Genomic DNA, 12,906 nt, shown 5'->3' with positions numbered 1-12,906 from the left:
AAAACCAGGAAGGGATTATGAGCATGGCATAGTTATCATAACCCAGGATATTTTCAGACTGTAGAAGGGCCTTTTAGCCAGAAGTCAGAGCACAGAACATTTCACCTAGATTCTGGAACACAATTAAAAATTTCACTGGTCACAATTTATCAAAGGCCAAACTCTTTCTTGAAAAGCAACCAATGTGCGGAACTGCTCTCCCCTACACTGACGAGCTCTGCTCAGCGCTCACTTTGAGGATGCCCAGGTAAACTGTACAGAGGAAGTGGTACCATACTCAGAACTCATGGCCCAGGGACAGAGCTTTCCAAACTTCTTTGGCCATGATCAATTTGTACTTTAGTTTACATCTGGACCCCTACACACACGTGTAACAGGAACAAAAATTTGCCTGAATTACCACTTACCACATGTATTGCATTCTATTTTGGATTCTATGTTAGTCTCAAAAATGCTGGGTGATACCCATCCTTAAATTCATTTTGTATCACCCTCATTTGGAATCACTGGGCTGTAGGGTGATTTAAAAAAAAAAAAATGAAATGTAACATACAGTACAGAATAATAGGTACTGCGCTTGTTACCGAGACCAGGCTGCTGCTGCTGCTAAGTCGCTTCAGTCGTGTCGGACTCTGTGTGACCCCATAGATAGCAGCCCACTAGGCTCCCCCGTCCCTGGGATTCTCCAGGCAAGAACACTGGAGTGGGTTGCCATTTCCTTCTCCAAATGCACTTTCTTAGAGACATTTCTCTCCAACCTGTTTCTTTACTCTTATGCTTCATCTAATCTCAACTTGTGGCTACAGGGTTGTGGAAAGACATGGGCACTCTCTAGGTCTTTTCATCAAAGGTCATGCTTAGAGCTAAATCCTTTGTGCAAAGCAGCCTTTGAGTTTTTCCTTGCAAGGATGAATGGTTTAGAAACTAAGGAGTCAGACTTCGGAACTTTTCACTTTTGCTTTTTTCTACTCTTCTTTTCAGATGCGCGAGCTTTTTCTATGTCTCTGGAAACTGAATACCATCATTCTCTGGTGAAGGCAAGGCCCTTGGGCCTGTCTTTTAGCCTTGGCACATAATCAAAGCTCTAAAAATATTGCTGGATAAATCAAGAAATTTAATCTTTAAAAGCATATCGTCTTCTCTCTTTTTCACTTTGCCAACCCTACACTTCCTACAAGCACCAAATTCAAGTTTTCCTTTCCTTTATACCACACTTGGTTAGAGTGTGCAGACAGCACTTTTTAGCACTCATATCTAAATGAATATATAGCTAAATATGTTATATATATTTAGTTATTGGTTTTCCCAGTTGCTCAGCAGTAAAGAATCCACCTGCAATGTGGAAGACATGGGTTCCATGCCTGGGTTGGGAAGATCTCCTGGAAAAGGGAATATGTTATTAAATAAAATCAATTTAGTTAATAACACTTCCTTATATATTTGAAAGTTGCTGAGAAAGTAAATCTCAAAAGTGTCATAAGAAAAAAAAATTGTAACTGTTAGGTAGTGGATGCTAACCAGGCTTATTGTAGTGATCATTTCACAATGTATACAAATAGTGAATCATAATGTTGTACATCTGAAACAAATACAATACTGTATGTCTGTTATACCTCAATACTTTTTTTAATGACTAAATTAGTGGCTTGAACATTTATCTTTGTGTTCTTTCAAGATTTCATGTGGTTAACTTCATCATGGTTACCTAAAAGAAATTTGAACAGATGTGACAAAGTAATAATAAAAGTACTAATATCTACATGTGTGATGGGACTTTCAGTGTGCCAGGTACTGTGTTAAGCATTTTTGCTGGGTTTCTTAACTTGGGGACTGGTAAACTTGGATAGGAAAGAAAAATTACAACTTTTAAATCCATAACCTCTAACTGAAATCTTGCATATCCTTCATGGATGAATGTAGGCAACAAATTACAGTCAGAAGAACTATAGAGCAGAAGAACTGTTACATTTCCATATCCCATACTTGAGATACAAAGTATGTTACAGATATCTCATACTTAACTCTTTCAAAGTTACAGTAGTCATAAGATGGGTCTTGGCGATTAATATTTAATAGGTGGAATCCAGATTGCTGGGAGAAATATCAGCAACCTCAGATATGCAGATGACACCACCCTTATGGCAGAAAGCAAAGAGCAATTGAAAAGCCTCTTAATGAAAGTGAAAAAGGAGAGTGAAAAAGCTGCTTAAAACTCAACATTCAAAAAACAAAGATCATGGCATCTGGTCCCATCAAGTCACGACAAATAGATGGGGAAAGAGTGGAAACAGTGACAGGCTTTTTGGGCTCCAAAGTCACTCCAGATGATGACCGCAGCCATGAAATTAATTTCTTCTCCTTGGAAGAAAAGCTATGACCAACCTGACAGCGTATTAAAAAGCAGAAACATTACTTTGCTAACAAAGATCTGTCTAGTCAAATCTATGGTTTTTCCAGTAGTCTTGTATGGATGTGAGAGTTGGACTATAAAGAAAGCTGAGGGCCGAAGAACTGATGCTTTTGAACTATGGTGTTGGAGAAGACTCTTGAGAGTCCCTTCAACTGCAAGTCCATCCTAAAGGAAATCAGTCTGAATATTCATTGGAAGGACTGAAGCTGAAGCTCCAATACTTTGGCCACCTGATGCGAAGAACTGACTATTTAGAAAAGACCCTGATGCTGGGAATGATTGAAGGCAGGAGGAGAACGGCATGACAGAGGATGAGATGGTTGGATGGCATCCCCGACTTGATGGACATGAGTTTGAGCAAGCTCTGAGAGTTGGTGATGGACAGGGAAGCCTGGCGTGCTGCAGTCCATGGGGTCGCAAAGAGTTGGACACGATTGAGCGACTGAACTGAACTGAACTGAAAAAGTACACATTGATATACCGCAAATGATTTTGTTTGATAGCTTTTTCTGTAGTATAACTGCTTTTCTTTGTTATCCTATTTTAATGCTTTTTAAAATGTAATTTGAGAAGGGCTTCGTTGGTTTCAGCAGGAGGCCTGAGGGCTCCCAGGCACCTTTGAAGCCCCGCACCAGCGGCGACCTCCTAGTGCTGGCAATGCCTTTGGCCCACACTTCACTGAAGGGAACTCGAGGTTGGAGCTCGGGACCGGAAGGCCGAAGGTCTGCGGAGAGTGTGAGGAGCAATCCAGGGAAAAAAACTTCCTGGTTTGAGGATGCACTCCAGCGGGGTCTGAGCGAGGCGACCGAGCAGCGGGGACCTCCGTGGGGCCTGGGTTTGCTCAGAGGTGTGTCCCGGCTTTGCGGCCTCAAGAAGAGGTGAAGAGGCGAGGACGTCAGGGTTCACGTTCTCGTCTTGGGGCAGTTAAAGTACCATGTTTGTACGACCCTGGGTGGAAGGCGCGGCGGGGCCTGGAGAGGAATGACCTCCATATTCCAAGGAGCACTACGACTGTGTTGAGAGAACAAGAGCAGACCCGGAAAGTAAGTTTTCCTCCCTCTTCTCTGCAACTCTTCCAGGACTAATGCCTCATTTTTGATGGTCAGAAATTTTATTACTGAAAACGCTGGATTCCTCAGTCTGTTTCGCGTCAGACACCCAAATTCTCGAAGTATTAATAAACCAGGATGTTAATTTATGAATTTACAGATAAGAATGCTAAGTGGATCAGGAGCGTGGGCAAGAGAGGTTTAAAGGCTACCTTGTAATTCCTAATTTGTTCTTCTCCACTTCAGAAATATTTGTCTAAAAAATTCTCCTCCTTGTACAGAAATAGTATCCTTTCTAGCTTTATGTTGCTAGAGATACACTAAAATTCTGAATTCCTATGGCTACTTTCCCCCTTTCAAATTGTCCTTGCATTACTAGTCTTCATTGGAAATTACAGCTGTTTAGCTTGTAGAATATTGTTACTTACATTTTTTTCCTAATGGTATCTGGGGAAATTCCCTAATCAGAAACACCAAAGTATTCTTTTGGATGGATTACCTTTGAGGTTGGGTTACCAGTGATCTTTTTAACGAGGAGCCTTCTAGATCCTGGAGTTATACACCTGGGTCTTAATCTGGATTTTACTCACTGTATGACCTCAGGGCAAATTATTTAATTTGTTTGCCTCAGTCTCACTAAATGCTAAAATGGGGATAGTAATATGATTCAAGTCATACAGTCATGGAAATAAAATTATACATGTAAATCACTGAGCAGACGTGTCTGGAAAACAATAAGCACTTAATGAGAAATATCTTATTACTGTTGACTAACTTCTGTTTTCATTTCGCTGTTTAGGTGTCAAAATGCCTCAAAGTGTACCCTTTCATGCTCTGGCAACAAGGGTCAGGGCCTTCCTTCTGTGGGATTATCACAACAAACACACAGTGATGACTTTCTTGAATTTGATTTTGGATTCTTGACAACAGGGAATATTGATCTTTGATACTGTTCTGTGGTTTGGCAAAGAGAAAACACACATATTTGTAATATACCAAATAAAACGGGGTGGGAATAGTTGAACAGAGACAGGATAGTAATACAGCATGATAGAGTAGAATTTCCAGTAATTCAGTTGGGACAGCCATCTAACTGGTTTCCTCCTTCAACTCCTTACACCCTACTGCCCATGCATCAGTCACACACATACACACAGATAACTTAGATTGTGTAGATTCCCTATTCAGAAATTTAATCGCATTCCATCATTTTCAGAGAAAAATGACAATGTGGAGAGTCTTCCATTTTCTGGCCTCTCACTATCTCTGCAATCCTGTCAACTATCACTCTTACCCACCCTCACTCCCAATTCGGTCACTTCTGCCTCTTTGTTCTTCCTCGGCACACCAAACACATTTTCATCTCATCTCTGCATTTGATTTTCCCTCTGCTGGAATGCTTTCCCCTCAGAGACACATCTCTTATTCCTTTACTTCATTAGAAGCTCTGCTCAAATGTCATCTCATCAGAGAGGACTTCTCCAACCACCCTATCTAAATAGCACCCACTTATACTTGTTTATTTAAAGCACTCCATCACATAAATTTGTGTATTTTCTACACCCTCCCCCACTAGAATATCAGCTTGGTGAAAGCAGACTTTGTTTTGTTCACTGCTGTACTCCCAGCACTTGAACAATGCCTAAAACTAGAAAAAGGAAAGACTTAACGACTGTAAAGAAACAAAACAAAACAAGAAGAATGTATGGTTATCTATGTAGAAAGCCCAAAAGAATATACAGATATGAGTTTAGAAAGGCTGATAAATCAACTTCAGCTGAAAGCAGAAAATGTAGTAACTAAAAATATACTATATAAAGGTAGCATCCAACAGGGTACTGTCCCTAAGAAATATTAACAAAATAAAACATTTAATGGAGAAAATTATAAACCTTTATTGAAAGATATTTTAAAAGTCAAAATAAATGGAGAATTATACCATGTTCATGAATTGGAAGACTCAATATTATAATTAATCTATACATTCAATACAAATCCAATAAAAATTTCAACTTTTCATCTGTTTGATTTGGAACTTGTCAATCTAATTCTAGAAGTTGTATAGAAAAGTAATTGGCTTAGAATAGCCAAGATAATTCAAGGAAGGAAAGTTTGTTGATGTTGAAGGTGGAGGTGGAATTGTCCTGAGAGATCAAGACCTTTTTCTAAAGTGGTAATACTCAGGATTGTATAGTACTGCCACAAGGTTAGACAAATTGACCAGTGAGTCAGAACAGAAACCATCAACAGACTCCCCCACCCCTCCACACAAAGAAACTTGATTTATGAAAAGAGGCAGTGTTATAGACCATTGGGGAAAGGATGAACTTTTCAGAAAATGGTGTTGGAACAACCACTTACCATATGGAAAAAAACATACTGAATTACTATCTCATGTTTTTGTAAAAATCAGTTCAGAGAGGACTAAAGACAAATGTAAAAGGCAAACTATAAAACTTTTTAAAGGCAGTAAAGAGTAGCTTTATGACTTTTGAGTAGGAAATGATCACTCCCTTACCACAGAGCTAACTTGTATCCAGCTTTATAAGAGACTTTTCAAAAATAGTTATTTCCAGCAGGACATGGGTGACATTCCATAACATCTTACAACTTTCAAACTCACCTCTCCAAAGTCAACAAAGTCTGTTGCTACAATAAACAGGAAAAATTTTCAAAAAGGGTGATTATTTCACATGAGTCATTTAAGAAATTTTCACAGGTCAACTCTGACATGGAGGAAAGGAACTAAAAATTCCAGGATTATTAATGAGATGATCCACAAACTACAAACAGGAATCCTGGTTCTTCTGAGCAACACCATCTTGATGTCATCACCAGAAAGCCTGAGAATTGTTACCTGATGCAGCTGATTCTAGGAGTGTCAAGGCTGTATCATGACTCCTGGTTTCAGGAAGTCAAGAATGTGCTGATGACATCAAGAAAAGAGGACATGAAGTACTTTTTCTCCACACAGTAAGGCTTCTGAGCCATAGTGGCTGACATGCGTGAATGTCAGAGAATCTCTCCTGGGAACCAAGAATAATCTTCAAATACGAGGACAGATACTTCTATTTCCCCCCATTTCAATCCAGCTTCTGAAACATTCTACTAGTGGTTATTTGCCCTTTCCACAAAAAGACAACAACGAAGTATCTCGTGTGCTAAGAACATAACTTAAAAAAAAAAACAACCTACATTTTTATAAAATTTGATTTAAAAATAGTATTTCAAACAGTAGAGTCACTAGAAGTACAGAGCTATCAAAAAGGTACACTTCATTTAGCATCCCCCGTGCCTTCTGCTTTCTGTGACTGGACTGTAGAGGCATCTCGGTTTTTCGCAGGGTTGTTCCCATCCTTGCCGACTTCTGCTTTCCCCTTTCTCCCTTTGGCCAGCTTCTCTCCCTTCTTTGCAGGGGCCTTTTTTGGCCTGGGCTCTGGTTTTGGAAGGGCAGGTTTAGCAGACAACCGTGCTGATCTCCTCTGTGGCTCATCCTTCACCTTCCCTTTGTCACCTTTAGCATCTCCTTTTGCCTTTCTCTTGGGCATGGTGGCAGCAGCGCTTGGCAGCCCAAGGGGTTCTTCTGTCTTTCTCACTGTTCCTAGAAAGATTTCTTTGACAAGACACAAAAAGTGTAAGTCATAAAGAAAAAGACTGACAAATTTAACTACATTAAAATTCACATTTTAACTATATTACAATTTGTAATTTATATAGCAAAAAGATGTATAAAAAAGTTAAGTTACAAGCTGGGGAAATATCTTCATAATACATATAACTGACAAAGGATTAGAGTCCAGACTATGTAAAGAATTTCTACAGATCCATGAGAAAAGGATGAAAGGAAAATTTAAAAACAATGGGCAAAGGTATTAATAAGTACTTCTTAGAAAAAGCATGAATGGTGAATAAGCAAATAAAAACCTCAGCTTCATTAGTAATATGGGAATGAATACAAAAATCAAAGGATATAACATTTCATATCCATCAAATTGGTAAACTGTCTGACAATATTAAGGGCTCAGCAGATGAAGAACAATTAAAATGCATACACTTCTAGGGTGTGTGTTCATATGTGTGTAAATTAGTGTGTGGCATTACTTAAAGCAATTTCACCTCTAGGTGTTTACTTGGAGGAATTCTTGAAGGTGTGCATATAAGACCCCTACAAGAATGTTCATAGCAACACTAATTTAAAGAATCTAAAAGCACTCAGTGTCCTTCAATAGAATAAATACATTTTGGTAATATCTGCACAAGGGAATACTATTCAGCAGTAGAAATGAATAGACTACCGCTACATGCAAAAACACAGATGAATCTCAAGAACACAATGTTGGGCAAAAAAACAGAGTTGCAAAATGGATCTACAGTATAGATCCATTTCTAAGTGTAAAACTAAATGACTTTTTCTATGCAGTAAAACTAAAAAGAGCAAGGGATAAATATAAAAATAAAAACAGTAGTCACCTCAAAGGCAGCTGAGAAAAGGATGGTGTTCATCCAGAAATAAGGGTGGCGGGGGGGGGGGGGGGGGGGGGGCGGGCAGGGGAGACCGGGGGAGTTCTTTCCCTTAAACTAGAAGAGGGTGGGGAATGAAACATGAGTAATACACCATTATTCTCTATATTTTACAGAGTAATTTTATGTGTTTGCTCAAGAATAAAAGCCACTTAAAAAAGGTGGGTAGCCCAGAGCACAGATTCAAGGTCACACAGAATAGAAATGATTTATTTTGAGTCTCAATAATTAGGACTTGGGCCCATGGCTGGTATTCAAACACTTTGGAAATTTTTTAAAGCTTTAGGCCAAGATTAGCTACTCATCCTTGTGTCCCATCCTTGAAAATGTTACCTGGGGAATTCTGTAACCCTATGCCCTGCCTTACTCCTTAATATTTTAAGAAAAAAATTATGTTTTATGTAAATTGCTCCAGAGTTTTGTATGGTACTTTTGCTGGATCTCACCATCTAGATAGAGTGGGCAAACATGGTCCTTGAGTAAACTTAGATTTTTTTGAGCAAACTTAGATTTGATTTTTATATTTCCGGGCTAACAAAGGCAAATGACCACCTGTAAATGGTGCTAAAACATCAAATTACTATTTTTTCACTATGACTAGAATTTCTGGAAATTTTGTCCTTTTCCTTCCTTCTTGTAGAACAGAGAGAGAAATCAGTTAAAATAAAAAGGCTTAGTGGTAAAGATCTGCTTACAATGAAGGAGACGCCAGTTTGATCCCTGGGTCGGGAAGATCCCCTGGAGAAGGAAATGGCAACCCACTCCAGTATCATTGCCTGGGAAATCCCAGGACAGAGGAGCCTGGCAGGATATGGTCCATGAGGTATGGCAAGTCATTCTCCTTCCATCTCACTCCAGTTTGTTTCTTAGCCCATGTCCTGTCCTGGGAATGCTCACAGTCTGTTTCCTAGGCTCAGTCTTCATGTTAGATCCCTTGAAATCCATCCCAAGCAGAGGAACCAGGATCACCACATGTCAAAGGCCCAAACACAGCAAGTGACGACAAAGATAAATTCAAGAAAAACAGGCCACAAGCTGGATTCTGGATCTGAGTATATGAATATGGATTACATCATTGAAACTCACACTTAGGAAGTTTATCAGGAGAACCAATGACTGACCTTACAAATATAGGAGATAAATGCACAAATAATGAAAAAACTGGCAGGATAAACGTTATGTCATTTTCATGAAGGCCAAGGAGGTCAGGAGGCAAAGGCTCTCACCGCACGTATTAATTTAAAATAAATTACTTGAGGTAGAGTACAGGGAATTTTTTAGGGCAATGAAACTATTCTGCATGCTACTAACTGTAATGTTGGATAATGACATTACACATCAGAGAAAACCCACAGAACTACATACAAAGCATGAACCTTAATATAAACAATAATTATAATAATTAGTTAATATAATGTATAAATATTGGCTCATCCATTGTAACAAACATACCACACCAACGCAAGCTGTTAATAATGGAGGTAGAGAGAGAGAAAATATATGGGGACTCTCTTTCTGCTAAACCTAAAACTTTTCTAAAGAAATAAAGTCTACCAGTTAAAGTTAAACAAAAACATTTTAAGAATTAAAAAAGAAAGAAAGAATTTGCTAGGTGGTAAAATATACAAGTCATAGGACTATAAATATTCCATCATGCATGTGAATAAAAAGAAAAATTGGCAGATAAATCTTTTCTAAGTTTTTGTTTTTACTTAAAAAATTTTTAACTGAAATATAGTTGATGTACAATATGATTTTAGCTTCAAGTGTGGCAGATAAATTTTTAAAGTAATATAACTTTTGGGAATACAGAGATAGGACTTTCAATGGTATTAACGAGGCAAGAAATTATCAAGACAGATTCTGAGGTTGTTTTCCCAAGACATGGCAACAATTTAAAAAGTTTTAGGAATCTAACAATTCCCTTTTGTTAAAATAACACTTCTCATGGCAAAATTTTATTAACAGACAACAGAACAAGTTTGTGAAAGTTCTGAATCATTGGAATTCATATTGTAAAGAACTGGACTGAAATTCTTGAGAAAATCTCAATTTAACCCTTCATTTAACCAAACTGCTTGTTTTATGATGTGGAAAGGTATCTCAGTAGCCTTAAGGCGGGGGGTAGGGAATATCCTTTTTTTAAAATCCTTTTCTTAGCTATGAAGATTTGTGTTTTTTTTTAATATATTAGAAAAAGACCTATGATGTTTAAATATACTGACAGAAACAGCTTTTAAAAAAGACTAATAGAGAAATAAAAAGCAAATGATGTTTTTCTTCTGCAATAAAAATATACAAATGGTTAGTAAGATGAGATGCAGGTGTATTAAAATCTTCCGCATAGTTAACTTCTGGGAATTCCCCAAACTGTGTCAATAACATATAAAATACATCAATCTCTGTCCCCAGAAATGGGCTGAATTTGTCCACCCCTCCAACCGAATTCACAGGTTGAAGTCTTAACCCTCAATACCTCAGGCTGTGACTGTATTGGGAGATGGGGCCTTTAAAGAGATGAATAAGTAAAATGAATTTATATGGGTGGGTCTTAATCCAATGACTGTCATATTGGATATTTGGACACAGATAATACAAACAGAGAGGACCACGTGAGGATATAGCAAGAAGATGCCATCTGCAAGTCAAAGAGAGAGGTCTCAGAAGAAGCTGAACCTGCTGCCACCTTGATCTTGGACTCCCAGCTTCCAGGACTGTGAGAAAATAAATGTGGTTCAAGATATTCAGTCTGTGATGTTTTGTTATGGCAGTCCTAACAAACAAGTACAGGAGGAAAAGAGTGTAAAGGCCTCAGTGACTTATGACATATCTTGTATTAGATTAATTCTGATGTTTTTCCCAGCTCTCAAAATCTTTTTTCCATGCTTTTTTTTTTCTCTTTCATCATGAGCCTGTCTCTACTATCTGAGGACCAACTCCCACCTCATCCCATATGCACCCCACACCATCCCCAGCAAAGGCACATTTTAGCAGCAGCCTTTTGCTTCTTTGCTTGTTCCTGACCTGGGTTCTAGGAAGTTTGTTCTAACTTGGGTTCTGGTTTCAATCCAAAGTCAGAAGGCCACTCTCTTCTCTCTGCCTCTTACTTATGGCAAGATAGTGCCTTGGGGTTGGAGGGAAGACCTGGAAAATGGTTACAACACCAAGCTTAGGAAGGAGACAATAAAGAATATAGTATAAATAAATAAACGATCCTATTCAAGGTGCGGTACACTACAGGAGCAAGAGGTCACACAGTGTCACTCTCCAAGGCCTATTTGTTCTCCACATTCCAAGGTGGGCAGACTGAACTTCCATATGAGGTTAAGTGAGAGAGACTGGGGGAGGAAGGGAGGGTTAGTAGGTGAAGGTAAGAAAGGGCAGAGTGTTTAAAAGGGTAGGGCTACGGCTGGATCTTGTCAGAACACACCTGATTTGAAGAGAAGGAGAGAGCCATAAGCTTCCAGACAAACTGTGACCCATCCGCAGCACGCTGGCTTGGGGTACACTCAGCTTCCCTGCTAAAGGACTCCTGCTCCTCAGCATCAGGGAAAGATGGAGAGGATGAATCCTCATCACCTTCTGGGCCCCTGAAGCCCTTGTTCCTCACAAGGCACCACATTAACTCACCTGTATTTCTGAGTAGTGTAGAGGGGATTTTAAGTGAAAATGTCTTAGATAAGTTTGCACTGAGCACCTGCCAAACTTACTGTCTTGCTAACAAGAGAAACTATTACAAGATGATAAAAGCATGGGTCTTCCAGAGAAGGTATGAAAATGGAGGAGTAATAGGGATGGGAAAGGGATGCCTATACACATTGCCTGTTAAAAAACGTAAGGAAGAAAAAAAAAAAACAACAGTTCACAACAGTTCATTAGGTAAGGATTGTCCTTTCTTGTCTCAAGGCCATAAAAACATCACATTCATATTAGTCATTTGAGGGAACCTGGAACAATGTGATCTGAGAGACTAGGCTTGGCTAACTGTTAGAAATAGTAACAATAATGATATTAATTCATCTAAGAAGAAGACCCTGAGGGTATACCCAAGGCTGTTTGGTATTATAGCAAGACTTCTTTCCCAGAAAAGCGTTTGATTGATTCACTTAACATGGAAGCAGGTCATGTCACAAACAGAGTTAAGAAGCCAGACCCCAGGGCACAAATCCTGGTTTTAAACAAGTGCTGCCAGTGACTTCTCAAGCTTCAAAGCAATACGGAGTATCCACAGCTGGCCCATTTCTTAACTTTGGGGTCTTTTTTCTTGTTGACAGGGAAAGGACAAAGTGGAGGCAGACTCAGTCTTTCCGCGTCTCCTTTAGGAGGGGGTTCTCAGTGGTGAGGCCTCGTAAGCTGGGGAAGGGCGCTGAGAAAGAGGCCAGGCCAGGGCAGCCTAGCCCACAGCCCTGCTGGCCCAAGGTTTTCAAATCCCCTCCTCGCCTCCCTTTTTTTCTGCCCTAGCGTCTCCGTGAGGAGACCTCTCATCCCTGAAGGACCTGAGATCTCTCTAACCTTCACCTCCCGGATTCCGCTTTTCCCAAAAATTAACACTCGAAGACCAGGAGAGCCACGGCAGCTGTTCTAGAGAGTGGAAGGCAAGGTGGGGCTGTCGGGGGCCCGAGGTCACCCTATCACAAGGGCCAGATTGCAGAAGGGTCGCCAATCTACGGAGGGCAGCGGGATTACCCCGGTTTTCCGGAGACGCAGGCTCAGGCTCCCCGGGTACTCACCCGAGTCTCGCGGCCGTCCGAGGGGCGCGGGACTCCCAGCTGCCGGCCTGCAGCGCCGGTGCCCGGGGCTAAGGCAAGGCCGTCGCGGACCGCAGGCTGGCGAAGAGACGCCCGGAGCTGGGCGCTGCCGGGAACAGGAAGGCAAGTCAGGGCAAGGATGCGCTTCCGGGGCTGCAGGCTTCGGGTAGCCTCGCAG

General features: G+C 40.2%; 1 protein-coding gene across 1 annotated transcript; it reads right to left on the bottom strand.

Annotated features, from left to right (window-relative positions):
• Positions 1-5,415: 5,415 nt before the first annotated feature.
• Positions 5,416-12,826, bottom strand: HMGN4 (high mobility group nucleosomal binding domain 4). Its single transcript, XM_052647625.1, has 2 exons — positions 12,711-12,826; positions 5,416-7,072 (listed from the first exon to the last, which is right to left on the bottom strand). Exon 2 carries the CDS (start codon positions 7,005-7,007, stop codon positions 6,735-6,737), a length of 273 nt encoding a protein of 90 aa, XP_052503585.1. The 5' UTR covers positions 7,008-7,072; positions 12,711-12,826; the 3' UTR covers positions 5,416-6,734.
• Positions 12,827-12,906: the final 80 nt, after the last annotated feature.

This window comes from Budorcas taxicolor, chromosome 11, assembly GCF_023091745.1.
Source record: "Budorcas taxicolor isolate Tak-1 chromosome 11, Takin1.1, whole genome shotgun sequence".
Taxonomy (NCBI): domain Eukaryota; kingdom Metazoa; phylum Chordata; class Mammalia; order Artiodactyla; family Bovidae; genus Budorcas; species Budorcas taxicolor.
The sequence above is the reverse complement of the archived record's forward strand: the minus strand, read 5'-3'. Positions and strand labels throughout refer to the sequence as shown.

What these genes read in the sequence shown, in the direction of transcription:
- HMGN4 (XM_052647625.1), bottom strand. Translation starts at nt 7,007, where the DNA reads ATGCCCAAGAGAAAGGCAAAAGGAGATGCTAAAGGTGACAAAGGGAAG.